General features: G+C 42.5%; 1 protein-coding gene across 1 annotated transcript in view; it reads left to right on the top strand.

Annotated features, from left to right (window-relative positions):
• Positions 1–19,793, top strand: part of LOC113406192 (cilia- and flagella-associated protein 47-like) — a 691,445-nt gene that overhangs the window by 549,619 nt on the left and 122,033 nt on the right. The window contains exon 54 of the mRNA XM_029910955.1: positions 9,049–9,144. Coding sequence (XP_029766815.1) covers positions 9,049–9,144 — 96 coding nt within the window. The remainder of the gene's footprint in view (positions 1–9,048; positions 9,145–19,793) is intronic.

Below are 19,793 nucleotides of genomic sequence, written 5' to 3'. Positions count from 1 at the left end.
TAGAAAAATACAAATGAATCAGAAATGTCCATACAAAACTGCCATAGTATTCACCATTAGTAATAATCCTGCCTCTGGGGTTAGTTAAATACAAATATTTTAGATGCAAAGTCTGGGTTTGAGAGGGAGCGTTGTTTTGGGTTTGGGGTTTTTTGATACATATACAAATTTATGCATTAAAATGAATGGTCTCATTGGCTTTTAGTAGCATATCAAGTAATAAAACCACCTGAATGATCACTGAGACTTAAACCCTTATTATTGTAGCCCTGAGAGTGATGGCCACTAGTTCCAGTGATTCTTTAAACCTTTTATTTTCTTGAAAAATATTAATCCTAAGGGTAGAAATGACTATGCTATCTGACAACCAAAACCAAATAGATCTACCCAGGTCTGTAAATAAATCTGTCTTATTGAACAGGAATAAATTGTAGTTTACAGTAGTAGGCTTAGTCATGTAAGAGCCCACATTTTTAACACCCTGAAGCCTTTCAGGTAATATATTAGCTTTAAAGTACATTACTGGAATTCATACCCTTATTTAGTGGACATACTCTTGCATTGGCCTCACCACACTTGTTGCCAAGGAGATTAGGAGAACAATATCGGGGTAGAACTCAACTACATGGGAAACTGACAGAAAGTAGCAAGTCAGCCGGCAGAATGAATTGTTTGATTGATTGTGATCTTTACAAATTGTGTTTTAGACCATGTAACACTTCTTAAGAGAATTAAACACAGCAACAGGGGAAATAGAGGATCTAAGTTAGAGACGTATGAGCCTTAAACATCAAAACTTGTGTAACTATTTTAGATAGTGTGTTAGAGGAATTTTTTTCATAAAAAGTTGGCTTTATCATGGTTTTCAAAACATGAAAAGAACTGTGAAGCAATAATTATTGTATGAGGAGTTCTGCCCTAGATGTATGAAAAAAATGTCTAAAAAGTCTGTAAATGGCAAATTACAATATGCAGGGCCGGCGCAATCCATTAGGCGACCCAGGCGGTTGCCTAGGGCACTACAATTTGGGAGACGGCGACCGCAGCGGTATTTCTGCAGCGGGACCTTCCACCGCCTCTTTGGGGGCCGGCATTTCGGGACGGGACCTTCCGACGCCTAGGGCGGCAGAAAAGCTGGCGGCGCTCCTGACAATATGCATTGGTTGACAAACATCATAGATGATTCAGTGCTGCATTTCTTCTGGTTCAATCTGTAGCTAGTTTATAGAGATCAGATTGACAAGGGATGGAAGACTGATCATTTTCATTCTCAAGTTTTACCAAACCAAGAACACTCATAAGCACCATTTCTGTACTTGTGAATTTTAAATGACAGCACCACTCTAACACTTCTATACAGATACAAAAAATAGAGAAAGTGAAACCATAAAACTTTTATATGTACCAGGAGTGAAATCCTGGCTCCACTGAAGTTAATGGGAATTTTGTGTTGAATTCAGTGGGCCCAACATTTCACCTCAATTGTCTATACAGGGCTGGCCTTATCATGAGGTGAACTGAGGCGGCCACCTCAGGTGCCAGACTGTGGGGGGAAGGAGGGGTGCCACTAGGACCCAGAGTGTAGAAAATTATGTCTGCTGCTGGTGCATATGTATTCTCTCTGCTCTAGATGCTGTGGCAGAGCTCCGACCTTGTCCCCATGGGTCCCGCGCTTCTAGGCAGTATATGCTAGCCAGGGCTGGCTCCAGGCACCAGCCCACCAAGCTTGTGCTTGGGGCGGCACCTGGAGGGGGGCAGCGCGGCGCTCCGGCCACCGGGGAGAGCGGGGCCACAGCCGGGCTCACCGCCCTCCCCCCGGCGCTCTGGCCGCCCTCCCCCCCCTGCCCTCCCCCCGGCCGCCGGGGGGAGAGCGGCGAGCCCTCTTGCCGCCCTGCCCCCTGCCCTCTGGCCGCCGGGGGAAGAGCGGAGCCCTGGCCGGGGCTCGCTGCCCTGCCCCCTGCCCTCTGGCCGCCGGGGGGAGAGCCGAGCCCCAGCCGGGGCTCGCCGCCCTCTCACCGCCCTGCCCGCTGCGCTCTGGCCGCCGGGGGGAAAGCCGAGCCCCAGCCGGGGCTCGCCGCCCTCTTGCCGCCCTGCCCCCGGCGCTCTGGCCGCCGGGGGGAGAGCGGAGCCGTGGCCGGGGCTCACCGCCCTCCCCCCGGAGGCTTTTTTGCCTGGGGCGGCAAAAAAGCCAGAGCCGGCCCTGATGCTAGCCTCAGTGGCTCACTGCAACCCTCCACGTAGCTCTTCTCTCTCTAGGGCCAGGGTTACAGTCTACTGAGCCCTTTTCATCATAAGCCAGCAAGGAGGTTGGCGAGAGAACTCCCACAGTCTCTGTTGTCCCTAGTTTAGCCTCCTGTCCTGACGGGAGCCTGACTTCCCCTCCCAGGAGGTGTTTCTCTAGTGGCAGATTGGGGGGAACCCAGGTCCACCCTCTACTCTGGGTTCCAGCCTAGGGATCCTAATGGCAGCAGCTGTTGGCAGCCGACCTTCCACTGCCAGAGTTACTACATTTCCCTGGGCCACTTCCCCACAGCTCTCCCGCTTGTCTCTTCTTCACCCTTAACTTAGGGCTCCCTTACCAATGGCTTGAAGGTGTCTTCATTAACCAGCCCTTCAGCCACACTTCCTCTCCTCTGGCTCTCTCCAGTCTGACTGGAGTGAGCCCTTCTATAGTATCAAAAAGGGCCTTAATTAGAGTCAAGTATTCACATTACCTCAATGGCCTCACCTGACTCTCTGCAGATTAATTGGAGTCAGGTGTTCTCATTAGCCTGGAGCAGCCCCTGCCCTGGTCAGTCAGGGAACAGAAAACTGCTAATCCAGTGGCCAGTATATCTGCTTTCTACTACTTTGTTTCACCCAACTGGCCTGGGTCTATCACAATGCACCAAGATGATGGAGTGCTATGCTGGAGGAAGGAGGGCACAAGAGACATGACAGGCAGGCAGGAGAAAAGGTGAGAGGGAATAACAGAAAGCAGCAGGAGCTGCAGGGATAGAGAGGAGGAGGAGCCTCTTATGTAATTCTTTAGGACACCCATGAGCCTGGACTGATTCACACCAGCTTCTCAGGGAGCTTCCTGTTTCCTGCTGCTTCCATGAACCCACTTGAGGAGAACAGGCAGTCAACTGAAGTAGTAGGAGCCAGTTAGGCCCTTAAGACGCTGATATCTTCCCTCACTCAGGCCCTGCTACCAGCCTGCTTATTTGTCCCCTTCAATTGAGTGTTGAGAGCCACTATAGCTGGCACAGAACAGCAGTCATGAGTGAAAGAAGAAAACATCCCTCTGGGGCAGCATTCAGAAAAAGAAAGAAAAGCTTCCTTTGCTTTCTATCTAAGCAGGAAGGAGCTCTCCTGAGATACATAGACACAAATGTTCACGGTGAGCCTTCCGGCCTCAGTGAGGATGTGAGTGGTGAGAAGATGCCTGATCTTCCAGTCAGTCAGAGTGCAGGTGACCTGGCAGCTACTGCAGCATCCATATCTCCATCTCAAATGGATGTAACCATGGACATTCCTAAAGAAAAGTGTAGATCAGAGAAGAGTGTGGTGGAGATGCAAGAAACAGCTGCTGCTGAGTTTAGTTCCTTAAGTCTAGATTATCCAGGACTCCGGATCCACTTGAGCACTAACCTGAGGGACTTCCTTGTACTCCATGGGCCACAGCAAGTGAAAAATTTTATGTTCCCCAAAGACAATGAAAATAGAAGTTTCCATCCAACACATTACTGGCGTGAAATCCCCAATGGTGACAAAGTGGAGAGGCCATGGCTTATGTACTCAAAAACCCAGAATGCTGCATATCGTTTTTGTTGCAGACTCTTCCAGTCTAATGTTCCAGCCACATTGGGTTCTACAGGAACAAAGGACTGGAAAAATCTGGCGAAAAATCTGGCATGCCATGAGAAGGCAGCAAATCACCAGAGAGCATTCCATAGGTGGAAAGAGTTTGAGATGAGACTAAGGTTAAAGGCCACCATAGATGATCAGCATCAAGAGAAGATTGCATCAGTCTCTCTTTACTGGCAAAATGTTCTGAAAAGTCTCATTGTCATTGTGAGAATGCTTGCTACCCAAAACCTAGCACTGCGTGGCACTTCAGATCAGCTGTATGTGACAAACAATGGAAACTTCCTTAAAATTGTGGAGCTGATGGCTGAGTTTGATGCTGTACTCCAGGATCATCTAAGAAGAGTCACCACCCAAGAAATGAACAAACACCACTACCTTGGAAAAACAATTCAAAATGAGATCATACAGTTAAAGGCAACAAAAGTTAGACAGAAGATTGTGGCAAATCTGAAGTCAGCAAGATATTACTCTGTTATTCTGGACTGCACGCCTGATATCAGCCGTATGGAACAAATGACTTTAATGGTGCGTTTTGTAACAACAACAGAACCTAGTGAAAATATCCCTGCAATGGTGCCTGTCAGAGAGCATTTTCTAGAATGTATTGACATTGACGATACTATAGGAGCTGGTATGACAAATGTGCTTCTTAAAAAGCTTGGAAGATACGGGAATTGTGATTGCTGACACGAGAGGTCAGGGCTACGATAATGGTGCCAACATAAGAGGAAAGAACAAAGGAGTGCAGACACAGATCCGAAAGTTAAACCTCAAGCTTTTTTTTTTTGTCCCATGCAGTTCTCATTCATTGAACTTGGTAGTCAGTGATGCAGCATCAGCTTCTAGTGAGGCTGCTGAATTTTTTAATGTAATTCAAAGCATCTATGTATTTTTCTCTGCATCAACTCATCAATGGCAAATTTTGAAGCAACATCTGGGAACATCTTCTCTGACACTGAAACCACTGAACTTCATGGGTAAAATATTTCCAAGTTTCAGGAAAAAATTAACTACAGTAGAACTTCAGAGTTATGAACACAAGAGTTACAAACTGACCAGTCAACCACACACCTCATTTGGAACTGGAAGTACACAGTCAGGCAGCAGCAGAGGGGGCGGGGGGAAGCAAATACAGTACAGTAATGTTAAATGTAAACTACTAAAAAATAAAGGGAAAGCAGTATTTTTCTTCTGCATAGTAAAGTTTTAAAGCTGTATTAAGTTGTAAACTTTTGAAAGAACAATCATAACGTTTTGTTCAGAGTTCTGAACATTTCAGAGTTACAAACAACCTCGATTCCCGAGTTGTTTGTAACTCTGAGGTTCTACTGTAGTGTTTACAAGCAATCTACCCAAATGACTAAAGATCTGTGCTCAAATAAAAGATTCAAGTCTCAGTGCTAGTTAATAATCATCTGAGGATGGTAATTGGTTCATCTTTGGGATCTAGCATTATCTACTTGTATATTTATCTTAAGCAAAACTGATCTCCTGTACCAATATTTGAGATGGCATTTAGCTAGGGCTTGTTCACAGTGACATTAAAATACTGGCTCATACTGTGGATTACTAAAGCTAATAGTATTTTCAAGATAGAATTGTACACACAGTAGCTCAATCATCTCATTTCCATGCAGAAATTGCCACTTGTATTAGACATGTTTTCAGACTGCTCTCTTATTACTTACGTGCCCCCTTTATTCATTTATTTAACTGAACTAAATACTGAATCCTAGAGGAAATCTGATGTAAAGAATTGTTTGTTTACATTAAAAATATCACTTCATTTCACCTCTTGACTCCTTTTCCTGTTTACATGGGAGTGGAGGTGACTACGATTCTTTGCCACTCTTTTCTGGTCCATGGGACAGGTCTTGGGGGTCCAGTCCTTTTCTCTTAAAACTTCTCTTGACAGAGTCTCTCCATTGTAACCGTGGTCTTGCTCACCTTTTCTTGGTGTCCTCTTTTTCCCATGCTTTCTTTGCTGGTTGTTTTTCTCCCATTCTTATCACATGTCCAGCCTACCTCAAATGTGCACATTCCAACTTATCAATCACTATTATATTTCTTACAGTAAAAATATATTGGAAATAAATATCACAGCATATTTGTACACCAGCATTGGCCTAAATTAACACAGATATAAAGAAATTCATTATTTTTTCAGATCAACTTAGAGAGTGGTTAATCAATTTAAAATAAAAGTGCTAAGATTAGTTGCGTTGTTTTTGGCATGACTGCGACCATCATGTCCACCACTAATAAGTGTGGTTATGTTAAGATACGCACATTTCTAGGACATCATGAGGTATCGCCCAGTGCTTTTAATTTCACATGGTGTAATTAGTTTACAATAACCATATCCCCGGAGGTAGTTGAACAGTTTTGTGAAAAATAACTTTAGTGTTGAATAAATATTTATGTGAAGGTTATTGTGATCATTGCAAAATCCTGATCACAGCAAGAAGGCTTCAAATGAGAGAAATTTGCTGTAATCAATTTAGTGCATTACAGACTTGGGGAAACAATTAGGAGGTTCCTTCAGTTTTACAGAGTAAGGTTACAAAACAGTTAGCTCCTTCCGCTGCAGTATGTCGATGTAATAAAAATGGCTTGCCATACCATTAACTTGACATTGTATTTAAGAAAAGCATGTAAATTTTTCCCACCCATCCTGCTTTGGGTATCCTTAAAATAGCCTCACAGTCACCCATTGTAGGTGCAGTCAGATAGTTTTTACCTGTGTGGCCCCCTATCAGGTAAAATAGGCTGAAGTTCAGTGGGATGTTTTAAAATACACTGTTTCACCGGAGAGTTGGAGATATACTGTCTTTGTTTTATGCATGTTTTGTTTTCTCTGGTTCTGAGGTGAAATCAGTGTCCTTTAATGACTGGATAATGAAGGCACATTCCTGTTAACTTTGTTGTTTAGAGAGAGCATTTGTCTATATATCTGTAGTTAATAGTCTCACTTCTCAGTACAGTAGAGGTGCTGTAAAATGTATTTGCCTGATTTAAACTCTGTGTTTCTTTCCTACAAGTTTGGAAAATCAATTCATCCACATGCAAATGCATGGACACACTCTCAAAAGCTAGGTCTCCTTCCCTCAATTAATCCTCTCTACACTCACTTAGTCTTATTTAAATTAGTGAAATTGGAAATCTTTGCCAGACACTGCAGTGACCTTCCTTCATGTCCGTTTTTCTTGGATCTCTTTCTAAATGGCTGTCAGTTTCTCTCTCCCTCCTTAATCTGAGTACTTAGAATTAGTTTTGAAAACTCAGTAATATAGTATTGTCCACAAAAACAGTATATTTACACTTAAAAAAAAACAAGAAAAATTCAGTAGCTAATAAAATGTATTCCTGTCCCCCCGGCCCCAGATCTCTTTGCTTGTATCATGTTTCCCTGTCCCCCACACTTTGTCTATTTTGTGTCTCTGCAAACTTAGCTCTTTGAGGTGGGAACTGCTTCTTCCTCTGTGTTTGCACAGTGCCTAGCACATTTTGGGTCATATGGTAATATAAAAAATAAATAAAATTAATTCAGATTGTAGAGTAAGTCACATAGCTTTTGGTTTTTAATTAAGTAATAATAGTGCTCAGGCTTGGCTTCTGATTCCACAGTGACCACATCACACTCCAGAGTAACCTTCAAGGTAACTTAAGACAGTGGCTGTATAACATCGTCTTGTCCTTGTTAGGTCATTTCATCATTCTCAATGTCTGTGTCCACACACATGTCACATTCACTGAACACAGTCAATCCATTTAGCTCAGGTTCTTAGAATTAACTCCCCCACGTCTTTTCCTGCTTCTTCCTTTTAAGTATCACCTCTGTTAGCTAGGTACCGATTTGCTGATGCTATGTCTTCCTGCAGAGGCTCAGACCCCAGGCACATGATTAGACTTACAAGTCTTCAGTGCATGCCTCAGAAATAGTTTTAACAATAATAACACCTAGCTCTTATATAGCACTCTTCATCTGCAGCTCCCAAAGTACATTACAAAGGAGGTAAGCATCATTATCCACATTAGGAAACTGAGGCACAGAGCGGGGAAGTGATTTGCCTAAGGTCAGTCAGCAGGCCAGTAGCAGAGCTGGGATGAGAATGCAGGTCCCCTGAATCCCAGTCCAGTTCTAGCCATTAGGCTGCACTACCTACAATATGATTGTCGATTTATCCAAAATGCCCTCTCTCTCAGTAATTTAGCTACCTAAATCAGATCATGACTGTGCACCATGTCCATGCCTGTAAATGCACCACAGGCCTTCCTGGTCAGGTGGGTTGATTCTATTAGTTACATACCCGTAAATTGTCCAGCTACCCTGCCTGGGTATAAATGTTTTCAGGATTAAATGTAAAATAGAAATATGTCACTGCATCTGAAAATACTAACAATGATTTAAATATGCAGGATCTTTATGGACTAGTAACTGATCAGAGCCTGTATAATTGATCCAGTTACTTCTTGTTGTCACAGCAACAGCATCTTCTCATTATCTAACCTCTGCAGCATCTCTTCCTCATGTTGCAGTTTTGCTAGCTCCAACTCACTTGCTGTTGTCAGGGCTTACATGTTTTATACTATCAGCTGTTTTGTTTCTTTATCCACCTACTTGCCTTGGTCTTCAAATATTTATATCCAGAATATGGTAGCATACAATAAGGAGTGTGATATTGTGAGTCATATGAGTAGTAAATTAATGTTTGGATCGTAGGCAATTTCTTTTGTGCATTGAGTACCTTTCTAACTGAGAAGATTTTCACTTTTAAACTTTGATTTAAAAAAATGGTAATATGTATCTTCTTGTAAATGCAGCGTTGTTGTAGCCATATTGGTCACAGAATATTAGAGAGACAAGATGGGTGACATAATATCTTCAATTGGACCAACTTCTGTAGTTGATCCAATAAAAAATATTACCTCGTCTCTCTTATTGTAAAGATATTTAACAGGATTTCCTTGTTTAAATCTACAATTACATTCAGCATATTAAGGAAAGTGATTAAAACACTGGGAGACCCTTCAAAAATGTCACCTCCTGTTTCAAAGTACACTTTGAAGCACATTAATTTGTGAAGCTCTTTCATTAGAGAACTCATTTGATCACATTTCAAATTCCAGTGATTTTCACTCCTTGAATGTGACATTGAAGTGTAAGAATTTTTTTCTCCCTTTTTTCCCCATTAGATCAGGAACAGTCCATATGTCCTCTTAGTGCATCTGTCCTGCATCGCTCCAGCAGTAAGGAGTTTGCTTTCTATCTTCCACTGAAGCAGACGCAAGGTATGTGGCTTCCTGTTTATATGCTATGTGGTTCTACAAGGTGTCATCTTTTATAGACCTTGAAATATATAGGAAGTTACATTGTGTATATAAACATATTTTTAAAAGTTTGAGAAGTTTGCACTATGATATATTGAGTTTGACTTCACTGGGACAAGGAATTCATCCTAAATCAGTGAGCCAGTGACCAACACCTTATACTTCATAGGAAAGAATTACACCCATTCCCGAAACTGGGGCTTGCCAATTGTGCAGTGCTGTATGTGGTAGAAATAGACATTCCTTCCTTACCCTGTAATAATCGTATTACACCATGGAGCATGACATTTGATTATCCTATTTTAGGAAGGAAGGCTACAAATGATGTTGTTGATATGTAAAAGAAACAAGAGGTTACTGCATTTTTTTCTAGAATGTGGCTAACTAGCCAAAAAAATGAGTGTAAGACCCCTTGCAAAATAGTGTCATTGTTTACCTGAAGCAAGTGCTTTTAATGGTGGAGGATAAATTCATTTAAGGTAAACCAAGCTATCCTATATTGAGCCAAATGGACAAGGTTCATTTTACGTCTGTGAAGATTAGTAATAGCATTATACAAAGATATGTGACCTAGTAGGTGGAAAAAGCATCTAGCTGGTAGATCTCCAATTAAAATGTAAACTGAAGGGATTTAAAAAAAAATGAAAAACAAAAGAAACAAAAACTGGCCCCAAACAACCTGTTTAGATTCCCAAATTAGTAACATAATATGTGTGTGGAATAAATACAGATCTGTATGTCTGAAAAGCAGTTCCTTCTTCATGTACATGAAAAGTTATTAGTTTAATGTATTTCTCTTGCAACAACACATGGTTTCCCTAATACAGCGTAAGGGAGAAGAAGAAGAAATTTCAATGAAAAAGGCTCTTTTTAGACAGGGCCGGCCTTAGGGGTGGGCCACCCAGGTGACTGCCCAAGCGTGCCATGGTCAAGTGGGCACCATGTGGCAGCGCAGAGGTGCACACTGCTGGTGTAGTCAGAAGCTTTTCCTGGCTGGCAGAAGAGCACCACATTGGGGGGCACCCAGATTTCTCCCTGCTTCCTCCTGTCAGAGGAAAAAGGGGAGGGGGAGCGGTGATGCACAGATACTGCTGCCCCCCCGCCAACGTTCCTCCACTTCTCTCTAGGGGCTGTGAGGGGGGGGGTGAGGAGCAACACTAAGTTCCCCACCAGAGCTGCTGCTCTCCTGTCCTCCCCTTTATGCAGCCCAGGTGGGGAAAGTCACCTGGATGCAGGCAGCCCTGACATCACTCCTTCCCCCTCCCCCCGCCCGCCCCCACAGCCCTCTAGGGGTGTGCAGAGGAGCAGAATTCGAGGGAGGGAGGGAGCAGCAATGACAGCTGCTCTACATCAAGGTCAGTTTAACCCAAATGGGCGCAGGAGGGGGAGTGCAGGGTTTGGGATGAAGGAGGCACAGTGTAGGGGTTGGGGCAAAGGGGAGGTGGGGAGCTCACAGGGGCAAATGGGGGGCACCCATGGGGGCCAGGGGTAATGGGGGGCGGCACCATGCCCATGGGGGCCGGGGTGCCAAAATACAAGTTTGCCCAGGGTCCTATTTTCCCTTAAGACTGGCCTTGTTTTTGATAAATTATCAGTTTAAAGGGATCAGTTAAGGAGAAAGCAGGAGAAAAGAATTTCCCGAAGTAAAATAATTTAACAAGTGAAAGTTCCCCTTATTTTAGTTCATGTAACAGTAAAGAAAGCAAGAAATAGCTTTTACAATCATTCAGTTGTATTTAAGCATGTATCTTCCTTCATCCCTTCTTTTTCCCCAAGGCACTTTGTCCATTGAAAGCTATCGTTTTCTATATTTTCCTACAGTGTTTGATATTTTCAACTATTTCAGAGAAATCTGGAAGCCAGAACTTAAGACTTGCCAGGAAATAACTGAAATATTTACTTTTAAGTCTTTATGTGCAATGTTTTAATTTATACTTATGCCGTCTAAGTGATATAGGATCTGAAAGTAATTTATTACCTTTACTTTTGTAAATTTTACAAACATTTATATACGAGTTGTACATTAATAGCAACTTGTTTCCTGAAGTTTATACAGCAATACAGAGCAATCTTGTGGTTAGTTCAGGATGAATTCATAATTTAGGGGATTTCAGTAATAATTGCAGGTCTTTCATAACGTGATACTGTCATCTTTTGCTCCAATGTTAATATAAAAACAATCATCTATCCCTCATCCCAGAAATGATGGAAAGATTTCTGTATTTATTCAAGCCATTTAAATGCTTTTTTCAAAACAGGGTCTTTGTGTAGGTCACGTTGTAAAATATGCTTTTCAATTTCAAATTGTACAAGGCATTTTATTAGATTATGAATCTTAAACCTTTGCTCTGGGTGGTGTTTCATACAGTTGTATATGTGTGTGCGTCTATCTCTATCAGTATATAACCATACACATTCACATAAATACTCTATATCAGGGGTGGGCAAACTTTTTGGCCCAAGGTCCACATCTGGGTGGGGAAATTGTATGCAGGGCCATGAATGTAGGACTGGGGCAAGAGGTTAGGGGGTAGGAGAGGTGCGGGATGCAGGAGGAGGCTCAGGACAGGGGGTGCAGGGTTGCGGCAGGGGGCTCAGGGCAGGGGGTTGAGATGCAGGAGGGGTGCAGCAGGGGGCGCAAGGCAAGGAGTTAGGGGTCTCAGGGCAGGGAGGAGGGGTTCGGGGTGTGGGCTCTGGCCCGGCGCCGCTTACCTCGAGCAGCTCCGGGGTGGCAGCAGCGCACAGTGGGGCTAAGGCAGGCTCCCTGCCTGCCCTGACCCTGCGCCGCTCCCGGAAGTGGTGAGCATGTCCAGCAGTGGCTCCTGGGACTGGGGTGGGGCAGGCAGCTCCGCCGCGCGCTGCCCTCGCCTGTGAGTACCACCCCCGAAGCTCCTATTGGCCGCGGTTCCCCGTTCCCAGCCATTGGGCACTGTGGGGGGGTGATGCCTGCAGGCGAGGGCAGCGCACGGAGCACTCTGACTCCCACCCCCCTCCAGGGGCCGCAGGGACGTGGTGCCAGCGGTTTCCAGGAGCAGTGTGCGGCCAGGGCAGGCAGAGAGCCTGCCTTAGCCCCCGCTGCACCACAGGGCTGGCAATCCTGTGAGCCGCATTGAAAGCCTTGATGGGCCGGATCCAGCCTGCAGGCCATAGTTTGCCCTCCCCTGCTCTATATGGAATTAAACCAAACAAATTAGCCTTTGGAGAAATACAAACTAAAGTCTGTATCAACTTCCCCTGGAAATAGCCATAGGGGGTCCTATGGAAAAAGGAAATGTGAGATTAACCACTCAGTTTCCTCCAAATTTTGTCACAGATTGGGGTATTTCTTAACATGTATTTTGCTTCCCCTTCTATTGGGAAGGAGGTTGCAATTTGATGTTCTCTTATTTTATTTATTTTCCTCTGCTTGGAGGTCTCTGTCATATACTTCTGTACCAGGTATGGACTGGCTACAGAGCTTGTTTATACACACCATATGTGTTCATCCTAAAATCCTTTAATGCTCTCCCAGGTGTGGCTAAAGTTATCTTTAAATAAGGTCTTTTCCATACAGTGCCACCTAGTGGCTGAATAGTATAATACAGTTTAGCATTCCATTAATCTCTGGTTCAATGCAGTGTTGTTGTAGCCACATTGGTCCCTGGATATTAGAGAGACAAGATGGGTGAGGTAATATCTTTTATATAAGTTGGTCCAATAAAAGATGTTATATCACCCACCTTGTGTCTCCATGTTTCAGTAACATTTCTGGAGATGCAGCAGCAAGGGAGTAGATCACAGAGAAGATGGCGAGGACTCACTCAGAGTCTGATCATTTCCTATGCAAAGATTTTATGCAGACATACAGAAAAGCTGTGACTGATGTCATGGGATGTTTTTTGTTCTTTACTACAGACACCATGTGGAACTGTCCAGTTCAATCTTATCCATAAAGTATGTAGTAAACTTGACCAAGCAATCAGTTTAAGGAAATACTAAAGTAGAAAACCAATCCTAGTCAATCATACTGCCCACTATCCAGTCTGTTGTTTCATAAATGTATTGACGATGCACAGCTGTACATCTTTTTGCTCTGAGAATCCCGCTAGCTTGGTGTCTGCCAATAGGTAGGTGGTAAACAGAATATTGGTGAGTGGATGCATGTTGTGCTGCTTGCCTCATTCACAACTAAGGGAGATGGAAGCCTTGCTTCTGGGTAGGAGTCATTTTTTTTATGAGGAGGCTCTATCTTCCTTCCCCTTTGCACTTAGGGACAGATGATGTGTGGGCATGCAGTATGTAGAGGAAAGAGGTCAAAAGTTTTATTGTCTCATATTCACTTGGCTCACTTAATAATATAGACTCCGATGCAGTGGCTAATGAAATCAATTCAATGGAAAACCTCCAATTGACTTCAGTGGGCTTTAAAGCAGAGCCCACACCATGCTCCTTTCTTCTCTGGATCTTGATTTTCTTCTTTTCTTTGACTTGTAGCTTGCTCTTTTCCTCCTCCTTCTCTTTGACTCTAGGTTTAACCTTTTTGTTTTTCGTTTTGTTTTTTACAGATATATCTTAAAATCTCCAGAATTCAATCAGTTAGGACAGATTTTGAAAATTGCCCCCTCTTCCCCTTTCTGTGCCTTTAACTTCGTACACACAGATTATATAATATAGACATCTATATATCTGTTTGCAAATCAGAGACATAATTTACACATACAAAACTGCAAGCACAAACAAGAAGCATTGGTTGAGGCGCCTTTAAAAGTCAGGCCCTTCAATTCTGAGAACAGAACTTTACACTGACTTTATTAGGAAAATATGCTGTTTTACCTGAGAGCATTCTTCTGTTACCACAAAAAGAAAGAGAGAAACAGGATTCAAGATACAAATAGAGGAGGGAAGACATCAGAAGTCACCCTTCTCACAGTCCCATGCAAATCCATATAAAACTTCTTATGTGAATTTATCATGGGAAATAGATATAATTGCCTCACAGATTGAAGTTAGGCCATGCAGTAGGTTTCATCACTGTCTCATGATTTCTTACTAACCACCCCAGGTACAGTACTTCAGAGCAATTAAACTATACAAATACTCCTCGGAGGAGGCTATTATTTCACATAACTTAGTCTCCTTTCTCTAGTTTCTAACACAGAGAAACCAAATATTCAGTTATTTCAGTATGTTTTGGCTCTTGATAAGTAATTAGATTTCCTGATTTCAATAGGGCTGGAAACTGAAAAGACCATTAATCGTAAATTAGAATAACCTGCTGATGATGATCCATTTAATAACTGCTGTGGTTGGACAGACTAACTCGGAGCATGTCCTTGCATAGGTAGAAATACCCTGTTCCTTATTTAGTGATATTTTAATCACCAAAACTCAGTTGAAATAGGGCGGTTTTGGCCTATAATGAATCAGAGCTCTATATCTAGACCAAAATTTGCCATGTCAAATTATCTGCACACTCATTCTTTGGATATAGCCAAAAAATCCAGAAAATATCCCCAATATCAAAAAATCAAATTTTTATACAATATTTTTAGATGGAAGGACAATTGGAACAGAATTTACATGCAGTCTCCAAAGCTATATCTACATTGTTGCATTTCTTTCCATTTTCATGGAGCCTCATTTTATGTATTTTAAATACTCCAGGCCTAAAAGTTTTATGTCTGGAGCCCTCATTGAGTTTTGAGTAGAACAGTTCGCAGGGAGCCATATTGGACACTTCCATCTACTTTAATATTTTACTATAGCTGTTTAAAATAACATTCTCCATGATTTAGGGGGAAATACAAAGACAAACTTTATTTACGGAGTCCAAAGGTAAAATTTTCAAAAGCACGCCAATAACTTTGCAACCAAAATCCCATTTTCAAATATGACTTGTGTATCTAGGCTGCTAAGTCTTATTGAAAGTCAATTTTCCCTTTTCAAAATTGTACTTAAGCACCAAAGTCACTTAGCTATATTTGAAAATTACCCCAGCACTACAAAAATAGAAAAGAAGGTGAAACTTCTTTGCAAGACTTTGGAGATGGAGGGCCACAATAAGATCCAGCCCTTGTTTTAAGTGTGGCTATATGTTAGATTTTTATTTAATTTCTGGTTTATTTTCTGGTTTTAGTTGAGCAGTAGCTGTTAATTGAATCTTATATGTGATTCTATCACTAATTGGGAGGGGAGAGAGACACACACACCATATTTTAAGGCATAGGCACCGGAGGCAGTATTGAAATTGAGCTTTCAACTTTAACGTTGCACTAAATGACTTCTGAGGGCTTGATTTCTCAACTATTGTTTTGAATTAATGTTGATTTTTTTTTTGCATTGAGTTGTTCTGAAGCTTTTTTTTAAATAAAACATTTTATTGATTTTTTTTATAGGCAAAGAAAGTGTAACCTATTACAATGAGATTAAGAATGCTGTAGCAAATACAAGCACAAAAGTTAAGCAAAGGTCAAATCTCTATACGGTAGGCGTACAGTAACTAATTTAAAGATTCTTGCCCAAAACAAACATTTTTGTACAATAGAGTGGCTCAAATATTGAATTAAACTAGAAAAACTTTAAGGTTTGTCTTAAATGGGCCCCCAGAAGGTCTCCTAATCGTATCACTTTGAGCCCTAAATGGCATACAAGAATATAGCGTACTCTGACCTCCACTCATGCTGCCACTTTGTGTTCCAGAATTTAAGCTTTGATTATTTTTTTTTAGTAAAGGGTGAGATCTTCTCCCCTGATCCAGACCTTTTACACTAGGTAAAGGGGCCTGAGTGGTATAAAGCAGCCCTAAAAGCCCTTATCCCAGCTAGGAGAGGACTCCCCTAGCACAGGCATTGCAGGGGACAGCCATAAGACTGTCCTCTGAGGACCTCTTCACCAGCCTTGACATGAGGGAGCAGAGCCGGAGCATGCAGTGCTGAGGAGGTTCCGTGCAGTGCTATGGCCTCAGTGCAGCCCACAAGGCTCCTGTAAATTAGACAGGCCGCCAAGGCTAACGATATGCTGGGGGCCTCTACTGACCTTGGAGCAGCCCAGGATAGGAAGGGCACAAATGTAGCTTAAAGCCATTTGTCACAGGGTCTAGGGTGAAAGCCAGACCAGAGAGGGGTTATGTCACCTCTTACCCTGTAACCCTGGGGGCTTTACAATGCTTTGCTACTGGAGCTCTCTGCCTAGGATGCTCATAGTCAGTATTACAGCATGCAGGTCACACCCTGAGTGTCTGTGTGCTAGACAGCCCTGGATCAGCACCTCTAGCCCAGCAGCCTTTTCTACAGCCCCACTCTGGCTTCCACCAGCCTCGGTAACAACCAGCAAGGTGATCCCAACACATTCCAAGTCCCAGATTTTTCCAAAACCATGTGTTCTGCCATATCTAGCCCTCTTCTGGATAGTTCAGAGAAATATTAAGATCTGTTTGTTCCTGTAAAGAGACAAAAGTACATTAGAGCTTATTAATTTAACTGGGTAGATCTACCCTTCCCTGCAAACAAGGCTCTGATTTGGTTTATAGTAAAAATAAAAAAAAATATTAAGAGGCCATATCTGAAGTGATGCCAAGTAAAAGAAATAAAAAGTTAGAAATGGTTACAAGCAAATAAAATGAAAACACACATGTAAAAGGTCTAAAATAAATCTAGCAAGGTATAGGCTTTGTTCAAGATGGTTTCTTTAACCAGTCATTTTTCTTCCCAGCATGTCTGATTTTCCCTTGGTCAGGACCTTCCACCGAAGTACAAAATGCTGGGCTTCTCTTATCTGCCTGGGTGAAAAATCATTGTGTAAGTGGGTTTCTCACCTATATTCATTTTCCAGAGATTTCAGCTCCTCCCTTGGTAGAAGGACCCATCTTTCTCAGCTTGTAAAAGCTCTGTTCCCTTGTGTCCATCTAGTGATGGATGCCACAGATGGCTTCTGTCTCTGCTTATATCTTCAGAAGTTCAACTACTTTGTTTCAAGAGGCAGGATGACCTCCACCTGTTTTTCTCTTCCTGTGGCCTTCCCTTCCCCCTGTATATAAATGGGGCTTCCATCCTTTTGATTCCATAATGCTTAACTTACATATGAAACAGGTAAATAAATACCTGCCTTCTCTCCTGTCTAGGAGGAATCCGGTTTCTCCCTGTTTGGCCAGACTTTAAAGCATGGTATCATGAAGTATCCATATTTCCTCATATGGTGTTAATACATAAATGTTAATCATCAGTGTGGCATTAGCTTTCTGAAAAGACTTCACTCTATACACTTTTGTAATACAGTAATATTGACATATAGTCAATTGATTCAGTTGCTTATCACTTGAGGTTCAGCCCTTCTTGTCTTTATAGATGAGTAAACTTTTGCAACATATTCTGTGGAAAGTAAAAGCTTCGATAAATAAAAGCTTTTTTCACCTGCTGGGACACATGCCACGCTGTCTCCTCCCCCACTTGTTGGCTTGATAATGTTTCTTTACCTAATATGTAAAAATAGACCTTCATTGTCTGTGCCTGAAGACGGGGCTCAAATATACAATCCTTTGAGGCAGACTGTGTTTATGCATTATTTGCCAAACACGTTTTAAGAATATAATTCTAGCACATATTCATAATATTTGTACACACCCTGCGCATATATCATACAAGAACATTAATGATCAGAGTGTTAGTTTTCCAATATCTTATATATCTTTTATATACAGATTTTAACCATAGCGAGTACGCTGAATTGGTCAGGCCAGATGAAACTCATTACGTGATATGAATGAACCCCTTGCCCTCTGGCATTGGGATGCACTTAGGGTCACACTGCCCTCCCCCCTTACAAAGCTGCAGGAAGGTTAGCTGCTAGCTGACCTGGAGGCAGGAGGTCAGAACCCTATTTCCTGGGCAGGTCATCTGCTTCCATATTTTCTTTCCTCTCTCCCCTTTATATAGAAGAAACCTGTTTTGTCACCTTTGTCTGTCTCCAGTCTCCAGGACATAATATCAGAGAGTAGCTATAATTTTCATCTACCGAGGTGTTACAAACATTTTACAGTGACATTAATGACCAGTATGGTGTTAGATTTAAAATGATATATTATATCACCTTTTAAATAAATATCATGACACCAATGTGTGAGGTGTAATGAATATGTCATGCCTGACAAGAGTTTCTGACAAAGTAGTGAACCACAAATGGGCTTCTGTGTCCCTCCCTTCCCACACCACTACAGTCGTCCTTCCCTCCGTGGCGCAATACAGAAGCTCACCCAACATCTATATCCCTTAAAGGTGTGAAAAAAGCTTCAAAATATGAACTGAGTGTAACTGATGCAGTGATGTTTACCTAAGACCTCTCAGTGCTAAGAAATAGCACTGAGGTTTGAAATGCCTCTGCTCATCTCAGTAAGGTGTTAACTCAGATGTCTAGTGATAATGATTTAAATATCCACATTGTTAACTATTTTAATGCTGATCAAATTCTATAAGAAAAGAGAACAGGAATCATATTTTGAAGATCTACACAATCTATATGAGTGAGTGCCATTTAATTTTTGCCCCACAAGTGGGCAATTCTTCAGAGTGTACAACCATTTTTTCTTCCAGTCAAAAAGGGGCCAAGCCAAAAGAAGCCCAGCAGGGTATTTGAGCCCTATTGAAGGCTATTTCAATGCCACACTGTTCTGTCTGTGATGTCTCAAGTATTTATGCTATGGGACAAGGTTTTACAACTGTCTGAGGGTATGTCTACACTGTAATTAAAACCCCAATTCAGGATCGTGGGGTTCAGTCTAAGGGGCTATTTAATTGTGGTGTAGACATTCAGACTCAAGCTGAAGCCTAGGCTCTAGGACCCTGCGAGGTGGGAAGGTCCCAGAGCTTGGGCTGTAGCCTGAGCCCAAAGTCTACACCGCAGTTCAATAGCCCCTGAGCCCAAGCTCCATGAACCCAAGTCAGCTGTCATGGTCCAGCTGCGGATATCTACTTTCAGTGTAGACATACCCTGAGAGACTTCCTTAACAGACAAGAGACTGACTGAGAGCGGTGGCTTCAAAAGGCCAGTTAGTGGTGAAGATAGCTCTGCAATTCTCATTGGTTGCCTCTCACACTGCAGCCAGGTCTATGCCCACTGTGGTGATTATGAGACGAACATCATGTTGCAGTCATCAGGTATCCCAAAAGAGGTTCAGGAAACTATTGAAGACCTGCCTTTTGAAGGCCATGACATATGAAATTCCAGAACTGATAAAGTGCCTCAGTCTCTGAAGACCTGTCAGTGATGCTTCTGGGTCTCTATACACCGTCACAAAAGAGGAACCCAAACCGATACAAATAATTTTCCAGACAGGGGCCTCCATCTTCCTTATATCAGTACCAACGAAGAGCTCTTGAGTTTTCTAGGAAAAGGCCTTGTTTCCAGAAGAAGAGTCTCTTTTTCTTCTACAGTAATACTGTTCTGCAGTCATTAATTAGGTAGGAACTCAATCACCCACCTCCTTGAGGAGTAGCTGCTAGTCACTCACCTACAGTAGGACCTGTGTGGACAAATGCTTGAAGAAGAAAGAGAGGTTACTTACCTAAGGGCACGTCTTCACTACCCGCCGGATCGGGTAGCAATCGATCTATTGGGGATCGACTTATCGCGTCTAGTGA

The sequence above is a fragment of the Terrapene carolina genome, unplaced genomic scaffold (genome assembly GCF_002925995.2).
Source record: "Terrapene carolina triunguis isolate 2854851 unplaced genomic scaffold, T_m_triunguis-2.0 Scaffold23, whole genome shotgun sequence".
NCBI lineage: Eukaryota > Metazoa > Chordata > Testudines > Emydidae > Terrapene > Terrapene triunguis.
The sequence above is the reverse complement of the archived record's forward strand: the minus strand, read 5'-3'. Positions and strand labels throughout refer to the sequence as shown.